At 37.6% G+C, this 21,777-nt stretch overlaps 1 protein-coding gene across 1 annotated transcript in view; it reads right to left on the bottom strand.

Annotated features, from left to right (window-relative positions):
• Window positions 1-21,777, bottom strand: part of NCKAP5 (NCK associated protein 5) — a gene marked incomplete at both ends in the record, with an annotated part of 891,793 nt that overhangs the window by 336,452 nt on the left and 533,564 nt on the right. Inside the window, one exon of the mRNA XM_080689066.1 lies at window positions 5,239-5,317. Within this exon, the coding sequence (XP_080545192.1) occupies window positions 5,239-5,317 (79 nt within the window). The remainder of the gene's footprint in view (window positions 1-5,238; window positions 5,318-21,777) is intronic.

Here is a 21,777-nt window from a genome sequence, read left to right as displayed (position 1 = left end):
TCTAAGTTTTTTTTTTTAAGTGTGTTTCTTAACTTAATGAAATGACAAAAATATATAGAATGACACATAAGAAACCCCCAAACACCTAGAGAGAAGGCTGGAAAACCAAACAAAACAGGAGAAAGCAATTTTTTCACTTGGCTTCTCTATAGACAATCTTTTCAGGTCTTGTAGAAGCTTTCCTGAACATAATGGCAATGTCTCTATCACTCACACATGTCTCTTGCACAGGAGAAATGGAAGTCAGATATTTTATGGCTTACTAATGTATCTCAGTTTAGTATATATGTATATATAATATGTACATATGTAAAGTAATACACATCATATATATGGTATATGTGTGTGCATGCATGTTCATGTGTGTACTACTGAGGATTTAATCAGGGACATTCTACCTCTGAGCTGCACTCCAGCCCTTTTTAATTATTTATTTTAAACAGAGACTTGCTAAGTTGCTGAGGACCTCACTAAAATGTTGTGGCTGGTCTTGAACTGTGATCCTCCTGCCTCAACCTCTCAAGTACTGAGATTATGATAGGCATGCAAAACACCACACCGAGCTTTTTTTTCTATGATTTCAAAACTGTGATATTGCAATCTCAGATTTTTAAACTGTGCTCACATTTCACCCCACCATAAAGTATTCCACAGATAATTTGTTCAGTTTAATTCTATGTGTCTCATCTAAAAAAAATTTGTGACTTATTTCAAATTCTAGCACTTAGTCTCTGCCAAAGTTCAAGCAGACCTCTATGAGCCTCATCTGTCTTAAGAGGAACATGAAAATATCCATTTTTGAGGATGTTGGCAAAAAAATGAGATCTATTTTGTATAAATGATTTGTAAACTAATATAAACCCACCATATGTGACTTGACAATCAGAGTTGGTCTAGAAACACTAGGGACATAAAATTTTCTGAGAAATAAAGGCCCTGGGACTCAGAAGGATGCTGATGACTCTCATGTCCATTATAGGAGATGAGGGAAAGGAAAATGAAATATCAAGAGTAAGCCCTCCAAGCAGTAGGGTTCCAGGGAGAACAGTGCAGGGAGCCTGACAGCATACTCCTTTCTGTTCTAGAACCTGTGCAAGCTTCTATTCTGGCTTTCAGCACACCACTGAATGTATGTGACTATGTGCCTTCCCTCTTTATCCTATAGCAAGGAACCTATTTCAGGCACTCCTGCAACTTAGTCCTGTGTCTGCTGATTACTGCCAAGCCAGTGTGTATTCAAATGTGATAGTTGGACTAATGCCCTTATCTCTAAAGATGTCCACATTTTATTACCTGAAACCTGCAAAATTTTGCCTTTTATAACAAAAGGAATTTTATAGATTTGATCAAGTCAAGAATTATTTTGTGGGGGACATAAAGTACCAGAGATTGAACCATGGACCTTGTCCAAACTACATCCCCAATCCTTCCTTTTAATTTGTTTGGAAACAGAGTCTCACTAAGTTGCTAAGGCTACCTTAAACTTTTAATCCTTCTGCCTCAGTCTCTCAAGTAGCTGGAATTAGAGGTATGCACCACCATGTCCAGCTTAAGGTAAGGATCTTAGAATAAGGAAAATTATTGGATTCTCCAGTTGGGCCCAATGTAAACACATGATACTTATAAGAGGGAAGCAAGAGAGAGAAATAAAATATGATGACAAAATTAGAGACTGGAATTATTTGCTTTGAAGATGAGTGAAAGAGATGCAAGGCAATGAATGCTGGATTCTGAGAAAGCACAAAAACAAATCTACCCTGAAACCTCCAGAAAGAAGATATCCATGACAACACTTCAAGACTTTTCATTTATAAAGTTAATAATGGAATGGATCTTTGTTGTGTTAAGTCAATAACTTTGTTACAGCATCAAGAGATAATAAACTGTCTAAGAAAGTAAATAACTACTATTTGAATGAATTAGTGAATGAATAGATGATGGAGGGGTGAAAAAACCTCTAAATAAAAACTAAGAAGGCCCAGTTTCAAGTCCCAACTTGGATATTAAGGAGCTGGGGAACTTGGGTCCCATCATTTATCCCTCCATAATGCCTTAACCTAAGAGGTGGGGCTCTGGAGTTGGACCAGCCAGGGTTCCAATCCTTTATAGGCTACCTGGCTGTGCATCCCCAGGCAAGTTCTCACTGCTCTGAGCACTTATGTCCATATTGGTACAGTGAAGATAGCTGTGAGGACAAAGTTGTGTAGACTGAAGGAGCTATAGTGGAATCACATTTGATAGGACTCTGAACTAGGCTAACTAGAAATTATGGTCACAAAAAGTTACTCATATTACTTCATGCACAAAAATTGGAATCATGTAAATTCTCTAATTTAAAAATAAAAAGTCAAGAACTGTACAATGGTAAGGCTGGAATACTGCAACCACTGATTTCCACATGGTGGGAAATCTCCTGAAGAGAAACATCTATTGTCTTTCGAGAGAATCCATGTTGAATCAGGCAAGTTATAAATTGTACAAGAAACATTTGTGAGATCCTCAGGGAAAATCTCCTTGAACAAAGCACGACCCCCTACAATGCATGTAAAGCAATTAGGATGGACCTAAAACAGGAAGCTATTATTCTGCTATTATGTTAACAGCTCAATGATAAAAGATCCAGGACACACTCTTCTACCCTAGTAGAAAATGAAAGCAATTCCATATTTCCTAGAGGCCAAGTTCTACATAGAAAAGTTCTAAAACTATCTATAAAGAACACCTGTGCTGAACTTCCCTTCACAATCTGTAAGAAGGTCCTGACCAATTCCAGCCACATTCAGATTAGATGTCCTGCTTGTAGCCTGGTACCTTGCTATTGTCAGAGAAGCATGGGATAAGGGCCATCAATTCATATGACTCTTTTAAGCTTCTTTGCCTAGAAACTATGCAAATTGGAAAATCTGAGTTAGATATGTTAATGATACAGTAGTAAAGTTCACAGCAATTGCCCAAAACACAGTATTCAGCTTCAGGAAGGTAAAAGCTTTGAATCTATATTGCTACTATGAGGCATCCATCCATCCATCTATCTATCTATCTATCTATCTATCTATCTATCTATCATCTAATCTACCTACCTGTCTGTCTATCTATCTATATCTAGCTATCTATCCTTTTTTTTGTGATGCTGAGAGTTGAACCGAGGACCTCATGCATTCTATGCAGTAAACCATATTTTGAATACTACTACTGCCTGGGACTCAGTGTCACCAAGCTCATTGTCCCTTCTTCGTATTCTGGTTTCTTGAATTCCCACAACACAAGGTTATGCCTCAAAAGATGAGCCAGGTGTGATTTGGCACACATTTGTAATCCTAGTACTTGGGAGGCTGATCATGGGTTTTCAGTTGGCCTCAGATACTTAGTGAGGCCCTCTGAAACTTAGTGAGACCATGTTTCAAAATAAAGAATTAAAAATAGGTCTGGAGGTATAACTCAGAGGGAAAATGCCCCTGGCTTCCACCCCAATACATCAAAGGGAAAAAAAAAACCTCAAAAGAGATTTATTCAATGTTTAAATGGCCTTTATAGGCCATGTAACCCCAATTATTCTCCCATTTAACAGATAAAGGGCCTAAGGCCAATTTAACAATGACTGAAACATCCTTCCTGTATAGATTTATTCAAATTTTCTTCTCTCTAGAGGAAAGAGTTGATTTCCTAAGACCAATAGAGTAGGTTATGGAAGGGAAATATTTTTAAAAGATATTTTTATCAGTGTGTCTGTTTTCAAAATAGCTTCTAGTTTAACAAATTGAATTCTGATGATGGTTAAGTATCTGTACTATACATTTAAGTAATAACTGGTGAAGAGATTGGGGGGGAATGGATCCAAAGAAAATAAGAATCGGGATGAGAAATCTACAGTGAGGGGACTGGAGAAAGCCCACTTGCAATGTTGTATTTAGTTCTAATGGAGCCTGGTGTTACTTGTGAGGGGGAACAAATGACCAATGTTTCAAATTCATATGACTCCTTTAAGTTTCAAAAAAACCATTGAACTTGTACCCCAAATTTCTACCAAAGCAAATATACTAAAAAATGGGAATTAGGAGAACTTCAATCTTTATCCTAATTTTAAATGATCACATGTGGGAGGAGCTGAGCATGCATTCTCTTTATAAAAACAACCACTCAAGAAAGAAACTAAGCCCTCTCCCGAGGGATGGATTTTAGCAACCTTTCTGCCACCTATATGAAGCTAACTTCAATTTAGTCTACGGGAGTTCGAGCCAGTTCCTAGGGCTTTACTCACAGGTGATGAAGAATGATCATCCTCATCTTCATAAAGCTGCCCACACATGTTTCAAGAATAAACTATTTGGGACAAAGCCTTCTTCATGCTAATGGTTCCAAGATCTCAAAACTATGTATGGTAAGTTGACTTTAATTACCAGATTCCTTCCAGTCATCCTCAAAACACATTAGACTGTAGAACCTTGGATTCATAAATTCAAGTAAACTGATGCAAAATTATTTTCACAGCTGGGTTCCTATGCTTGTGTCCCCAAACCCACTTACATTTTAGACATCAAAAGCCTAGGGCTACCCAGTATCTCAAATTTCTATTTACTTGCCTTTGTTTTTTTTAATCTTACCATGTAGAGATATATAGTGAATTTTGGGACTTTACTTGTGATTCTGAGTCATTTTTTTAAAATAAAGATCCTAAAACTATCTATAAAGAATACCTGTGTTAAACTTCCCTTCCCAATCTATAAGAAGGTCCTGACCAATTCTGACCATATTCAGATTAGATGTCCTGCTTGCTAGCCTGGCACCTTGCTACTTTCAGAGAATCATGAGATAAGGGCCAACAGGAGAGGATAATAACTTGCTATAACAATGGCTACTTACTCACTAGCCTCTTCAGACTCCACACTGTCAGGTGGAAGACCAAATTCTTGAGCATAGCATACAGCTCCTCTGTGTTCCCCTGGTGTCTTCATTAAACTCTGTATCTCATCAGACCATTACTCAGAGAATGCTGTGAACACCTCTCCTGTAGCCCCCCACTGTAGGGAACTGTAATGACTTTAGATTTAAGTTTCACTATTTTTTGGGTTTTTTTGCATCTTACTACAATCAAATCTGTGATCTGTTTCAAAGTAGAAGTTCAATAAATGAAAGACTCAAATAAACAGCATATAATTCTTCAAACCGGAGTGGCTGGAGGGTTCGCAACAAGAAAAGCAAGGTCCTAGTACCCAGCCCAAAGTTAGAAACAGGGTGTACCTGATAAACCATTACGTTAACAGTCTCTTCTCCTGGAGGTCCTTGACTCTGCAATAGGTTTCGTACTGTTTCTTCCATCCTAAAAAACAAAACATGAAGAATTTCTTAAAGAACTTTTTCTATTCACATGGGTCTGTTCCCGTGGGTAGAAATCACATTTCAGGTGTATTTCCCAAGCTTAGACTAGGAAAAATCTGTTCTCTCTTCTTATTCCATTTTAAAAGTCTGCCAGGAAGTCATTATAATCATCCCTCAGCATTTCTGTCTCTGGTTCTCTTTCTCTTTACCACTCAGGTCTTCACCGTGGCCTTGGGCATCTGAACTCCTGTGCATGTCTCCCAACATCCCTCTTCACTTCCAATCACTGTCTTTTCAATTCAGTACAATGTCATCACATTCATCTTCCTGAAGCACTACTTTGATTTTTTAAAATCAATTTTAAAAGTTAACAGATATTACATAAATGTATCCTCTCCATTAATACACGGTCAGGTCTTTTCACTGTGGTCTTTCTATGTCAGCACACAAAGATTTACTTCATTCTTTTCAATTTCTTCCTAGTATATTTCATGATATCAATGCACCATAAGTTATTTAACCATTCCCCTACTGATGGATTTTAAATTGCTTCACAACTTTTGCTTATTCAGGCCATCAATATCTCTCTGTATATATCTTTGTATGTATTTTTGGATAGTTTTATAGGTCATATTGTAACATATTATGTTCTATAACTCTGTTTTGTTTTAGATACCTCCCAGAATTTTCCATTACCCAAAAGAAAGCCTATTTACATTTTAGATGCTATTCATTGAAATGCCCACTCCCTTCATCTTGCCATAGCCCATCCATCTTTCCAAATCTACTTCAAGTTCCACTTCCTAGGATACCTCTTTATTGATCTCCAACTGCTTTGAAGTCTTATAGCCCTAGACTTGAAATAATTTATTCTAGCCCTTAAAAAATCTCACTTCAATGCTCAAATATTTCATGTATGCATGTTTTGTCTTCTGGAGTAAATGACAATATTTGGTATGAGACTATGTCATATATTTCCATATATCTCCCTCAACTGAGGACAAAGTAGGTACTCAGTAGACAGTTCACATTCATCAATTTATTTTAAAAAGGACAAAGTGCTTACTCTGCCAGGCATTAACCACATAATATTCAGGCTATGTTTGAACAGCCTTGTCCTTGGGCCCATCCAAGAAGATTCAAAGGCCAGAACCCTGAGAGCAGGTACCAGATCTCAATGCACTGAGCAGAGTCTCTCTTACCCAAAACCGGAGGAGGTTTCTTTCATACTCCCATCCTCAAGTGTATAATTTAGTGACTCATTATACTAGTGTAAGGCACTTGTGGGGGAAGCAGACTGACCCAGCTTCTCCCTCAGCCACAGGGCTTCGAGTGTGACACACTAAGGACTCCTGAAGGCCTCCGAGCCCCTGCTGGCCAGGTCATGACAGGAGCCAGGGTAGCATGGTTAAAAATGTCAGCTCTTCTACTATAGCATGTAACTACTTAACAGAAGAATGAAGAGACTGCAAATAACCTGGGCCGCCCAAGCCTGGATTATCATTATTATTTTGGGTACTGGGGATTAAACACAGGGGGTCCTATCTTTAAGCTATACCCCTCAGCATTTTTTTAATATTTTACTTTTAAAACAGGGTCTCACTGAATTTCTGAGGCTGGCCTTGACTCTGCAAAGCTCATATCTCAGCCTTTCACATATTGCAAGTCTGTGCCTGTAATCCCTATGAGAGCAAAACCTAGATTTTTAAAATAATTTTTATTGGTGCACTGTATTCATACATCTTAGTGGGATGCAAGATGGTGGAGACATACACGCACACATCACCCAGTGAGCCCGTACTCGATTCCCTTACTCAACTGTAGATATGGGGGTGGGCAGTGCTTATGGTTATGAGGGCTCAAAGAATGATTTGCAACCACATGTTTATCCAGGACACCTCTCCACACAGCCAGCTGGGTAAGCAGAGTTATCTCTGTATTTTCACATGTCTTACATTATTAATAACAATTTGAAATTGAATACTATTTTTAACTTGTCAGAGAATTCTCTCATCTATTAATCATCATAATGTATTTTTAAAACATCATTGTATCTATTTGGTAGATAAGAAACCAGAGGCACAGAAAGGTTAGGTGGCTAATATAAGGGGTCATGGTTAGCTGGGATAGGGAATTAGGATTGAATAGTTCATACTGGCTTTAATACAGCAGCCTCTTTCTATTTGATCCTACTGACATTCAGGTAAACTATTTTAAATGAGCCAGAGTTTGAACTCCTAATTAGGAATTATCTTAGTCAATACCTTTAGGATACAGAACCCAAGATGGCAATACTATTTATTTCTGACCTGGGGAGAGTCAAAGATCTGATAAAAAAAAATCAAAATTAAATATATATGGGGAGAGGGAAGTGTGAAGAAGTCACAAAATCTTAAATAAGTAATATAAGCCAATTTCTAATACTTTATTTCATATTATGGTCACAATCTTTTGAGTGGTAGTAGATTTTTCCATGATGTTTTCCAAATCTATCAGTAAAAAGGATACTAATGATAATGGTTCTAGTACTTGTCTGGGCTGCTTGCTTGTGCAGGTAAGGGACTAGTTTACTGTATTTACCAAAATGTTTTACAGCCATGTAGTGTGTCAGGAAATTTTAGTGAAAATTGGACTACATATATGATAGTGATAAGATTAGAGCCTAGTGACACTGTAGCTAGCTTCCTTTGCATAAGTACACTCTGTGATGTCTGCACAATGATGAAATCATATTCAGACACACACCACAGAATATACCCCCATCACCAGGTCACATGAGTCATGACAATAGTCAACTTTCTCCTACTTTAACACGGAAGCTGGGTGTCTTGTTTTAGTCCAGAGTTTGTTCACTTATGAACATCTGGACTAAATGCAGCCCAGTGGCTAGAAGTTCATTAGAACAAAATTACACCATTTTATTCATTAAAAATATATAATCTTGAGCCAGGTGTAGTGGTGCACACTTGTAATCCCAGTGCTTGGGATGCTGAGACAGGAGGATCGCAGGCTCGAAGACAGCCTTAGTAAGTAGTGAGACTGTTTCCATATAAAAATAAAATCAACCCAACAGAACTCTGTTTCCAAATAAAAACAAAATAGGGCTGGGGTTGTAGTTAGGAGTTAGAATGCCTCTGGGTTCAATATCCAGTGCCACAAAACAAAACAAAATCTACTATTCACTTTTTTCTCTTTCTTCATGATATTATACTTGAAAAAAAAAAGAAAAAAGTGAGAGTGAATAGAAAATTGTTAGGCCAATATTAAGTAGTCCAGAACCCTCAGCAATAGTGTGCACACTTTTCTGGCACTAGTCTATGATTTAAAAAAAAAAAAACAAAATTCCATCTCAACCTGCATCTTAGAATAAAGGTACAGGCACCCAACCCAACTCTTGGAAAAAAAAAATCGCCATTATCTTTTTATAAACTTTATGAATCTGGCCACAGACAATGTTTTGAACCTGTTAAGAATATGGCAAAGCTGGGCATGGTGGCACATGCTTGTAATCCCAGTATTCTGGAGGCTTAAACCAGAGGATCGTGGTTCACAAACAGCCTCAGCTATTTAGTGAGGCCCTCCGCGACTTAGTTAGACCCTGTTTCAAAATAAAATTTAAAATAGGGCAGGGGATGTGACTCGGAGGTCAAATGCCCCTGGATTCTATCCCCAGACCCGCAAAAAACAAAAACAAAACAAAACAAAAAAGAACATGGCATTACTTGTTCCCTGATGACATAGTCATCTTTTATTTCTTATTTAGACAACCTCTATTTACTTGAAAATCAAAGACTGAAGAATTGTCCATTGTCATTCAAAGATCAGTGAAATTTTGCTTCATTTTAGCATTTTGAGAGCTGATGTATCAGAGTTAACATTACCAATCAGCACACAGTGCAGTTTCAGCATCCATTTCCCAAATGTGACAAAAAATTAGCCAAGTCCTTTCAGCAGCTAAGCTTGGGCAGAGTTTGGGGGTTTTGATTGCTTCTAAATGGCTGGCAGGTACAATTTTGTACTTAAATACTGACCTCAACTGATGTCTTCAGGCTTTCCCCAACTGAGACTAAATCCTTTTTCCATAAATATTGGTCAAATTGCTGTCATAGTTAAAATATACAGAACAAATTTATATTAAGTGAGATGTGATGATTTCTAATATTCATTAAGTGAACTGCTTGTTTTAAGTTAAGGCCCAGATAAGTCATAGAAAATAAGCCCGATGCTTATGTAAACAGAAACATTAAAAAATAAAATAAAAATTGAGGAATTTTTATTAAAATATACTTCATTTCTTAAGATATGTATTACTTAATAAATTTTGCTGTGGTATTGTGTTTAGGATATACTCTAGTTTTGCATAGTTAAGAAAATCCTTCACTTTAAACGCAGGATAGCCAGGTATGGTGGCACATGCCTTTATAGTGCCTTAGGAAGCTGAGATAGGAGGATCTAAGATTTGAAGCCAGTCTCATCAACTTAGCAAGATCCTGTTTCAAAATAAAAAAATAAAATAAATAAAATAGGACTGGGGTTGTAACTCAGAGGTAGAATGCCCAGATAAAAATGCAGGAAGCAGGATGCTAGGTAACATTGCTTAAGAAAAGGAACAACTTAAAACTATACAAGAGCACTCATGAGCCACTGCAACTCAATCCTCCTTGTTCCCAGGGATCAACCTTTTCCAGGGGAGCCCCAATCTCAATCGCATATGATGAGGTACTTGTCATTGGGTCTACACGCAATGTTTCAGAGATGGGGCCTCTCTACACACCAAAGGAAGGTACTTCTGGAAAGAAATGTTCAAATATAGTAATTTCTCAAACCCCAAGAAAACACCCAATCATATAGGACCTTGACAACATCAGAGGCATTATTTACAATCACAGAATATGATTTGGGCCTTGAAAATCTTGACTTAGGAATGATAGGGGTATTAGAAAACATGACTCTAAGACACCTCAGGAGCTGTCTATTATAACATAGAAATGACTGCGAGTCTTTCCTCCAGGACTAGGGCCTCTATTCTGCCTATCAGCACTTTTAGGAACTGGTAAGAATATTAGACTTAAATGCTCTTTTTTATTCCTGTTGTCAAAATTCAGTTGAACATTTCATTTTTTGACAAAAATAGAACAAAATAAACAGAACAAGAAGCCACTCTTGTCAATTCAAAACTGATAAGTGATTGGGCCCTTTCAACTGAAAGCTGAACCAAGTCAAGTTTTATTTCTGTTTTTAAGAGATAATGTAAGGTGTACTTGCTGACTAACCAAATAGCAATTTAAAAGTAAAGTTAACTGTGTACTAAATATTCCCTCATGTTCTTTCAGGTACGTGAGAAGCTGCAAGACCATCACCCATCCACTTTGTAAAAGTACATGCTACATCCTCTTCTATTCCTGCACACCATGGCGTTTGTCAGGAGTTGCTGCTGTGACTTGCAAATTGCTTTTCCTTGTATTTCACTGTATCTGACTCCCCATGTTCTCACTTTGAGAAAAGTGTGCCAATTTAAACAAAAGTCCCATCATGATTGAACTCCATTTTAATAACAAGAAGAGGCTGAGGTTACATTAGAAAGAAGGGACAAGAGTATTGAAACCACAGTGCCTCTGCTTTCTTCTGAGGCTGCTCCCCATGCTACAGAGGTTGGTCTCAAATCCAAGGTCCTCCTGTATCAGCCTCCTGAGTTTGGGGATTGCGGTCTTGCACCACCGTGCCTGGAAGTCCATTCCTATGAAATCCTGCCATGACATGACCCCACATGGAGGAGAGCTCTTGCCCTCCAAGGTGGAAGGCCACAATGATAACTAGTTCCCTTGCCATAGGTGCCAGAGAAAAAGAAGTTCTCATGATAAAAATACTAGTACTCTTGCTGGGCGTGGTGGCACATACTTGTAATCCCCGTGCTTGGGAGGCAGAGACAGGACGAACATGCAGCATCTTCGCTGGCTTGAGAGATCCTGTTTCCAAATAAAAATTTAAAAAAATAGGTGTCTGGGAGTGTAGCCCGGAGTTAGAAGGGTTTCCAGAAATCCCAGTACCACAAAAAAAAAAAAAAATGTACTAGTACTCTCTCATCGGCAGCCTATGTAACAGTCAGAAGATTTAAGTACAACATAGGTTATATGATGTTCTAGAAGAAATGAAATTCATTTATTTAATATATAATCAAACTGGTCTTTTTCTTGAGTCTTTGCATACTCACTAACATTACCTTTTGTCCCAAGTACTAGATTAAATTATAACCCTAGTCTAGACTAACATGGTAGATTTGTAAGAACAATTTTAAAACCTATTAAGAATAATTCATGACTGATTTTTCTAGGTCTATGAAGAATGAGAGACCTGGAAAACATTATATTAAGTGAGATTAGCAAAAAAAGAGCAAAAAAGAGAAGGGACATATGTTTTTTTCTAATATGCCCAAGCTATGGAGTATTAGGAATACCAGAGGGACTCCAGATAATGGAGGGGAAACCTCAGCAAAGCCAGAAAGGAAAGGTAGGAGAGGAAGAAGGCTGAGGTTAATTAATGGAAAAGCTATATTCAAATGTGTATATATGTGAATATAACTGTTAACCTGGACACTCAGTATTGGGATGGAGGAAAAGGGGGAAGTGTGGAAGGAGGGAACCAAGTACTGTGTGAATATATGCCATTGTCAACATGATCTACATTATGATGTGAGACAATAGTACATCAATAAGATAAAAACCCATTCAGAAATAAGTATCTGTCAACATATAAGTGTGTTATCTCCTACACTGGGGTACTACTCACTAATCGACAGAAGTAATGGATTCATGGATCTCAATAATATGCTGAGTAAAACTATAAAAAGACTAAATGCAATATGATTCCATTTATATAAAAAATGAAGACAAAATTAATCTATGGGGGCAAGTGTAAAAGTGATTTGATTACCTTGAGTGGGCAGAGACTGACTGGGGAGAAACATAAAGATAGCAAACATTCTGTATTTAGAGATTTAGACCACAGAGGTGTATGCATTTGTTCTAATTCATCCAATGTTACATTTAAGATTGATGTGTTCCATTGTATATAATTTTATCTTAGAAGGATAAAAGGAGCTGCAAACAAATATGTAACTCTAGTTAAGGATATATATGTTCAATTATTTGGGACGAAATTACCTATAACTCACTTTGAAATGTATCAAAAATAAGATAGAATGATGAATAGAAAAAAAGATGAATAAATGGATAGACATGTGATCAATCAACTCTATTAAAATGTGAGTCATGGAATCTATTATTAAAATGTGAGTCATGGAATCTATTTAGTGTGTGTGGGGGGGCATTGTAAAGTTTTTTCAACTTTCTTTATTCTTAAAATTAAAAAAAAAATACTGACAGTGCATGTATAAAGACAGAGTTTCTCCCCTCCCCTGTCCTCAACCTGCCAAACTGAATCCAAAGGCATTCTACCCCAAGTCCCCCAGAAATTTTTTTTTCCGGGGATTGGACCTACGGGCATTTTACCTCTGAGCTATACTCCCAGTCATATTTTATTTATTTATTTTTTATTTAGAAACAGCGTCTCGCTAAATTGCTGACAGTCTCATTAAATTGCTGAGATTAGCTTCAAACCTGTAATCCTCCTATCTCAGCCTCCCAAGTACTGGAATTAGGGGAATGTACAATCACAGCAGGTTACTCCAGCCCTTTTTATTTTTATTTTTGAAACAGAGTCTCTCCTATAGATTGTTGCTATACTCAGGAGTACCTATATTCCTGCACTCAGGTATACCTGAGTGGGCTGCTGTCTTTGAGTGGTCTTGTTCAGATATTTGATGCTGGCCTTGCAACTGAAGGTTCCAAGCCTGGGACAGTGCTTTGTCTTCCCCTTCTGCTTGGTCAGAGCCTTGTGTCATGACTCTGAGTGATCTTCACCTTGGCTTCTGCTTATTCTGATGCCCTAAATCTTGGCAATCACCTCTACTCAGTCTACTAACCAAGCACCCTGTCCGTGAACACTGCTGTGGGGTACATTTTACCTGCCATGCTCACTCCAAAACAGGTTCATTCTATAGGCCTCTAAACCACACAGAAACCAAGACAACCTAGAAATGGCCTCTTTTCTCTATGAACCTCCGCGGGCCACTAAATGGATGTGGTCATGTCCTAGTTCATGCAGGGCAGACACAGTCATGGTCCTTTTCCAAAATCCTCAATGGGAAATAATGATGTAAGCACCCCTCACCTCCAGGTTATTAATCACCTAAAACACCAACCTCACCCTTTTGTTTCTCTCTCCTGGTGTGTCCTTCTCATAGCTCTCTCTAGCACTGGAAGAGGGGCACCTTCTCTTGACTTCTTGGATACCATGTCTGCTTGATTCCAAACTCCAATATTTTGTTGATGAGAATGAAGTATTTTAAATATGCAAAAGAAAAGCTCTTTGATTTCATTCTTATAGACTTGGACCTTATTACTTGTTCCTATCTTTTACTTGTTCCTATCTTATAGAAGCTGAATATTTATTTCTTTATTTCTTTGAATTCATAGAGATAAACAGTATTCAGAATGACAACATAAAAAATTACATGGAATATATATATATATATATATATATATATATATATATATATATACATACACCTGTGTTGTGGATACTGCCTGCAGGCAGAGCAATGTAATCATGATCTAATCAAGGGCAGGTATACTATCTCTATTTATGCTTTTATGCATTTATATATGTTTTCATTCACTTATTTATTAAGAAGCACATAACTTGAAGTTGTATGATAGTAGAAAACTTATTTAAGCATATTCCCACTAATAGTGGAGTTGGTATTGGAACCAGTGACTGACTCAAAACTTTTAATCTTTTTCTACCGTGCCACATCAGCATTTAAGCAAACATTTAAAATATTTTGGTGTTTACTTGACTACGTATCAACATCCTCTTGCAAAACATTATCAGGTGCTGACATCTGAATCAATGGACTGTTGTTACTTGAAAATGCTATACTTGCACTGGTTGATCTTCTCACTTAGATTAAAATTCTTCTAGATCCAGGGCGATGCACAGTGGTAGTTTCTAACATGTTATTTTTAGTATAACTTTTATTATAACCTGGAATCCAAATAAATGTCTATTGAAGCATTTAAAACCATCCATCCTTAGAAATATGTCCTGCCATAGGCACTTTCAGTTTTATCCAACTGCAATCACATACACATTGCCAAGCTTTGACCTCTTCTTTCTTTCCCTAAGGTCAGCTCTCTCTTCGTGCTTTCTTAACACCTTGTCTCTCTTTCAACGTATGATAGCCCTTTACTAATGATTTCTGGCTTTCTAGAAGTCGTTGCCTCTGACTTGTTTATCTTGTCTCTAGACCCTAAGCATAGCTGCCATTACTGAGTGGATACTCAATAAGTCCTTTTTGGGTGAGTGACTGACTGAATGAATGCAGTATTTTTCCCATTCATTCATTTTCCGATTCCTTATATTTTCGCTTCTCACAAACCTACACTGAATATCAAAGTAAATAGAGTGAAATAGAGACAAATTAGAAATACCAGCAAGATTAGTGGTGCTAAATATTTAGCTGTGACTCTGGGGTGAGGTGTGGGGCCCCTGATCCTTGGTAAAACCAACCAAATTCTAATCTTTTTCTTTTTGTCATAATTAGTTACTGTATGCTTCAACTCCGCTAATTAGCATTGATAGTAAGAACATTGCTTTAATAAGGCCAGGGGTTTTGGTTTAGTCACTAACCTGGACACCCCTTACCACAGATAGACTCCTGGTAGGCTGATCTCTGCCAAGACAACCCATTGTTCTGCTGCCTGTGGGAGGGAACAGGAGGATTAACCTCATGAAGAATCTACTCTGCATTGCCTCCGTATCCCTTGCTTTGAAGTATCATTTTCTCCTTTCTTCTTCCATGGCCTTCCTCTACAACCCATCCTTGCTCCCATCTGAATTGCAGTGCAAAACATTCCGAGAGAGAGAGAGAGAGAGAGAGAGAGAGAGAGAGAGAGAGAGAGAGAAGTAAAAACAAAAGCTGACTAATTTTCAGTTCCAAGAGGAAACTGCTCATGTGGAAACTGCTGGTTTCAAACTTAAACTTAGTTCTGCCCAACTGCACCAACTTGCCATAGAAAATGAGAGTTCCCACCCTTGGAAGCTGGCACATCTAAGCACATACAGTGGAGCCATCCCCAGGTCAGCTGTGACTTGTGTATTCTTAACACAATCTCTGCTTATCCCTGCTGCAATAGTTAGGAACAGTAAATCTGCAGCAAGAATAACTTAAAACTGCATTGAAACTGAAACTTACTCTGGATAAATGTAGGAGGGCCGGAGTTTCTTATTTCTTTCCTAGATGATATATATTTTTAATTCAGCACAAATTTTGCAAGAATAATACCGCTGCCCAGAAACTGTGGTGCTCTAATTCACTCATGGGGACGCAACACCATTCATAAACAGATCGAAAGGTGCTAGTCCAATTTGAATTACTGCATCATATTCACTCTAGGGCCAGCTGTATGTGAGCAGAAAGCGACATAAATTTTCTCCAAGGCAGACCTGTGCTGATGGTGTATGGGGCCTTCACTGAGGGAAGAAGCGCTGATGGAGAGAGGGCAAGGAAGTAGAGATATGCATTCAGAGGGCAAGTCCCATTTTCCACGTGGAGTGTGAAATGGAATCCCTTGAATGTTAACAAGCAAATCCCAAAGTGTTTCTGCTCAACAGTGACAGAATACAAAATTATGTTTATGGATTCATGTGTTTGCAGAGCTGCTTTTAAAAACACAAAGAGGTCTTAAAAAATGGACTATCACTGTAAATACTACCTGCTTGTTAATTAGTATACTAATTATTAACATAATTTCATTAATTCAAAACAGTTAACATGAGATCATCTACCTGTCCAGCCTTAGGAACTCATTTATTCAACCTCAAAATCTACCCTCACAAATGTGTCAAATAGGATTCTTCAAAAATAATGAAATTCCATAAATCAACCAGCTTGAGTTCTGTTTATTTTATTTTTGAGTAGTCTAAAGCACAAATATTCTGAGTATGATACTCTTCAGAATTGACTTTGAATTGCAAAAGGGTTACTTTTAATATAAATGTATTATTTGGGTGATAGATCTTTATAGCTCAGTCTTGAAAAGTTGGAAAGACTTCGTAGATAACACAAAATCAATTTATTACTGGTCCTCTATGTTTATTTTTATTGGCCACTGTTAGAATAAAAATATTTCAATATATCATCAGGATTTACATTAAACTTTAATTAAAGGTTGTTCTGTTCTAGAAAATGAATGTAACAACTTATATCCTTATTTTCCCTATTTTTGAAAACTGAAGTTCAAGTTAATCATTTTACCTCTCCCAAGGAAAAATAAAATGTGGACTAGACAATCAAGATTTCCTCTTTTAATACACACCATGCTTTTGAAAGTTTGAGTTCAGACATGTAATTTAAGGACTCAAAATGAGGTTCACTTTATGTTTCTCCTAATTTTTGTCTTCCTCCACAGGTGAATCTGGCTCCTCGTCAGGTGGTTACAGCCCCAAGAATATGCCAGCAGCCCTCCCTCTGTTCTGTCATGCTTCAAGATCTGTTTGGGGTTTTGACCTTGAGAAAATTAAAATTTGAATGACAGGACTGGATTTGATTCTCACTGGCAAACTTAATTTGAATTTTATTTTTATTTTATATATCTTAAGACTTTCCCCCCTTTTCTCTTTTTGCACACTGACAAGTGTTTAGTCTTTCACGTACAGAGGTCAAACCAGTGGTCATGTTGGATGTGAGGAGTGTCCAAAGCAACACACGAAGTGGCTGCTTTTAATCTGCTGTTAATTTTCTTGATGGAAGTATGGGAGAAGGGCAGGACAATCTAATTAAACACATTTGGGATCAAACTATAATGTTGAATTTTCAGTACATGAAGGTTAAATAATGGCACAAGTGCTTTAAAAATCCACAATAGCCAGGCGTGGTGGCGCATGTTTGTAATCCCAGCATTTGGGAGACTGAGACCGGAGGATCGCGGTTCGCAGACAGCCTCAGCTACTTAGCGAGGCTCTCCGCAACTTAGTGAGACCCTGTTTCAAAATAAATAATAAAAAATAGGGCAGGGGGTGTAGCTCAGAGGTCAAATGCCCCTGGGTTCCATCCCTAGACCCGAAAAAAAAAAAAAAAATCCACAAAATTGGCCTCTGTAACCTCCGGGATGCCAGTAGAGCATTCTTCACAGGCTTGATGTCTGACTCTTACAGCCACAGTACAATAACCATGATCTCAGTCTTCTGGATTCCCTAATGTTGTACAGTTATAGGATCTGAGTGGAAATATTTTTATCAGCTTTGTAACTCATTTTCTGAACCTCAGTTACATTATCTGTAAAATGGTTTTATCATACTGGTCCCACTTATCCGAGAAGAAAATTATAAATATGCAATGGAACAAAATATTAAATGCTGACAAGGTTGGCACATGGTCTTATTATTGCTTAAAATAGTTTTTTCAGAAGTATAAGGCCATCTGAATTATAGATCTCTTAGTTCTTAGGAGAGAAGGACAGGAAATTGGCTCCTTGGGAGCAGACTCCAAACACCCCCAGCCCTACTTTATATTCTTTATTTTTGAAAATGGGTCTCACTAAGTTACAGAGGGCCCCACTAAGTAGCTTAGACTGGTTGCATACCTGTGATCTTCCTGTCTCAGCTTCCCAAGTACTGGGATTACTAGACCACCACACCTGGCTAATGTTGACTTTTTTTAAAAATTAGGAGGGCAAGGCACCCCTCTCCAAGTTTCAAGCAATCATTGGTTTTGAGATTAACCTACTATGTTAGGCTAGGCTAGGTAATGCTGGAGTAATAAACAACCCCAACATCTCAGAGACTTGGGAAATACTTGAATTTCTTTCTTTCTCTCTTCCTTCCTTCCTTTCTTTCTTTCTTTCTTTCTTTCTTTCTTTCTTTCTTTCTTTCTTTCTTCTTTCTTTCTTTGTAGTACTGGGGATCGAACCCAGGGGCATTCTACCTCTGAGTTATACTGTCAGCCCTATTTTTCATTCTTTATTTTGAAACAAGGTCTCACTGAGCTGCAAAAGGGCTTACTAAATAGCTCAGGCTGTCCCCAAACTGCAATCCTTCTGTCTCAGCCTTCCAAATGCTGAGATTACAAGCATGTACCACCACACCAGGTTTCGGAAATACCTGAACTTTTTACTGACACAAAGTCTTGGCACCCAGGTAAGCAATTCATCAGTTAGTTGTCTCCCATAGGGCAGTAGGGCAGTTCTGTGTAAAAACAGCTGCCCTAGACATTTGAGTTCATGTCTATATTTCTAGCACAATTACTAAGAGCATAACTCTTATCCTGGAATTCATCCTGGTTTGGAAGACAAATATAATCTTCTAGTCAATGAAGTAACTCAAATATTTCACCTGCCCCATCCACATAGCATGAAGCTTTCACCATGCCTGGGAAAAAAAGACTGAAGAATATTGTTGGCTCTTCACTTAGCCAACAGAAAATGTACCAAAGCCACCACTTCAGTTTAAGGGCATTTGTACTGAATTGGTCACATGGACCAACTAACTGCTAGGATAGCTGGTAAGTTTATTTTCCTGAATAACCTGAAAGAAAAAGCAAAGCAGATATCGGTTCTAATACAATAACCTTTCATGTCTGCATGTTCAAGATTGAAGGCAGCATGGAACTAGTACTCAGTGATTTCTTACCCAGTCTTTCTGGCCTCTCTGATTTTACATAGGTACCTCTAGGAGAAGGAGGTTCAAATCTCAGGTCAGGAAATGATTGTTCTTGTTTTCCCTTTCCCACTGAGTGTTACTCATTCTCTCTGGGTGAACCTAGGCCGTCAGTACTGAAGCTCTTCTCTCACCTTCCTGCTAGGTATTGATTATCATCCTTCCTTCATGCACAACGAATTGATCATCCACCTATACAATTAGTAACCACGAGCTGTCTGAATTTTCCACAAATCTGTTCACTCTGATTAGGCAATCTTCAAACACACACCTTTAAAATCTGCTCTGCTTTTAAGAACACACTGTCAAGATTTCCACACGACAGTTGATAGACGTGTTTTTTTTAACAATTTTTTTTATTGAACATAAATAGTATACATTTAAACTATATTTGGTGCCCTCTTCCCCCCCGTCCCCGTTTTCCCTTCCCCCCTCCCACCAATGGTTGTCCAGGTTAAACATGTCTTATTCATAATTTTACACATGTTCAGGTGTAGACCATCATTAATCAAGATCAGCCTTCCTCCTCTCCTATCTTACCATTCAAACTTAGCTAGTATTTCCCCTCCAATATCTGGAGTCCCACTGGTATCCTTTGTGTTTCCTAGTTTGGGCATATTAGAGGAAACATATGTATCTTCTCCTTCTGTGCTTGGCTGATTTCACTTAACATAATATTCTCCAGGGCTTTCCATCTTCTTGCAAATGATATAATTTTGTTCTTCTTTATGACTGAATAGAATTCCATTGTGTGTATTTCCCACAGTTTTGCTATCCATTCACCTGTTGATGGTGATCTGGGTTGGTTCCATATTTTGGCTATTACAAATTGTGCTGCTATGAACATAGGTATGCATATGTTGCTGTATTTCTCTGAATTCAGCCCCTTTGGAAAGATACCCAGGAGTGGTATAGCTGGATAAAATGGTGGATCTATTCCCACCTTTCTTAGGAATCTCCACACAAATCTCCATAGTGGTTGAACTAGTTTGCATTCCCACCAACAGTGTAAAAGAGTTCCTCTTTCCCCACATCCTCTCCAGCATTTGTTGTTATTTGATTTCTTTATGCTTGCCACTCTGACTGGGGTTAGATGGAATCTCAGTGTAGTTTTGATTTGCATCTCCCTGATGGCCAGTGATGAAGAACATCTTTTCATGTATCTATTGGCCCTTTGTATCTCTTCTTTTGTGAAGTGTCTATTTAGTTCATTTGCCCATTTCTTGATTGGGTTGTTTGTTTTGCTAGTGTAGAGTCTTTTGAGCTCTTTGTATATTCTGGAGATAGACGTGTTTTTGATGCCATCTATTTCATAGAAAATATATATGTAAACATGGAAAAGCAAAAATAACCTTTTATAATCCTTTAAGTTTTATTGGCAAAAATAATAGATGACGCCATTTCTAGACAGTGTGGGTAGAGGTATGCTTCTTACAGCTTCACTATTTTTATCCAATAATGATTGTTTAAAATATCATGGCACAAGATTTGGCACTACTGGCATGCTTGATCCTTGGAAACTCCAAAGTGTTAAGATTTATCAGGTTAAAGAGAAATCTTGGGGAAAAGAAGTCAGTTTAAAAAAAATTCCTCTATGTTAAATAAAAAAACAAAAAAGGGAGCCATTGAAGTAATATGCTTTACACGGGGATGTCATGAAAAGTGTATTTTGCCAATCATCATGTAAAAAACCATGGAGATTTCTTTTGCCAGTTACTATGCAAAATATGGGATTCCCCCTATTCCATCCTTTCTTATTCAAACACTCTGTATCCTTAGGTGTATGTTTTCCTAATAACTATGGCCCATAGGATTCTCTCCTTGGCCTACTGAAAAGTATCTTCCTGCAACTCCTGAAGATAATTCACTGAGTGTTCCTCATAGGAGCTCAAATTCCTAATTCTGCCTGAGACCCATGCCAATCCCTGGGAAGGGAGGGCAGGAATCTACATTTTTAATAAGCATACTTTCCCTCACAATCTCTGTGCCATTCGTAAGTACCCCTACATCACTTACTTGTTTGGTACAAGACACACTTCAATATTAACAAAACAATTTCATGTGTAGGTATCTTTGTTCTATAATTATTCTGTAATCTCAGATTCCTCTAGTCTTTGGACTATGTCCTTCTTGATCTTAGATAGCTATAAAGAAATTAAGAACAACCACATCAGAATATCTGTTGCTAAGAACAAATTGTGTTGATAAAATTAGTACCACTAACTGCAGAATTCCCCATCCATGAGGTTCACATTAAATAAAAGTCAATTGTCTTCAAGTATTTTTTTAACTGTGGAACAAAAGCTTTTATACAGAACTTTTATTGTACATTTCTGTCCAATAAAAGATATATAAAATGAAATACAGTGACTTTAGGCCAAAACAGTGCCATTTATTCTTAAATTGTCAATGGCACAAAAAAGAAAGCAGTGAGGATACTTGGGGGGAAAGGGCAGAGAACCTATCTACCAAAACTATCTTGGAAAAAGAAATTTTCTTTGATATTTAAAGCAGGAAAGAGGCACAATTCTCAGATAATTGTATAAAAGAAAAATTACTGGTAAACAGTGTTACCAAGAATTAGGACTTCTAAAACATAAACAGCGAGTGATAATATACTATGTTGATCATAATGCTAAAAATCACATCACACAAAAAATATACATTAACTATTTTTAATCCTAT

The sequence above is a fragment of the Muscardinus avellanarius genome (genome assembly GCF_963383645.1).
Source record: "Muscardinus avellanarius genome assembly, chromosome: 2".
NCBI classification, from domain to species: Eukaryota; Metazoa; Chordata; class Mammalia; order Rodentia; family Gliridae; genus Muscardinus; species Muscardinus avellanarius.
Note: the sequence above shows the minus strand (reverse complement) of the source record. Positions and strands in the feature narration are given on the sequence as shown.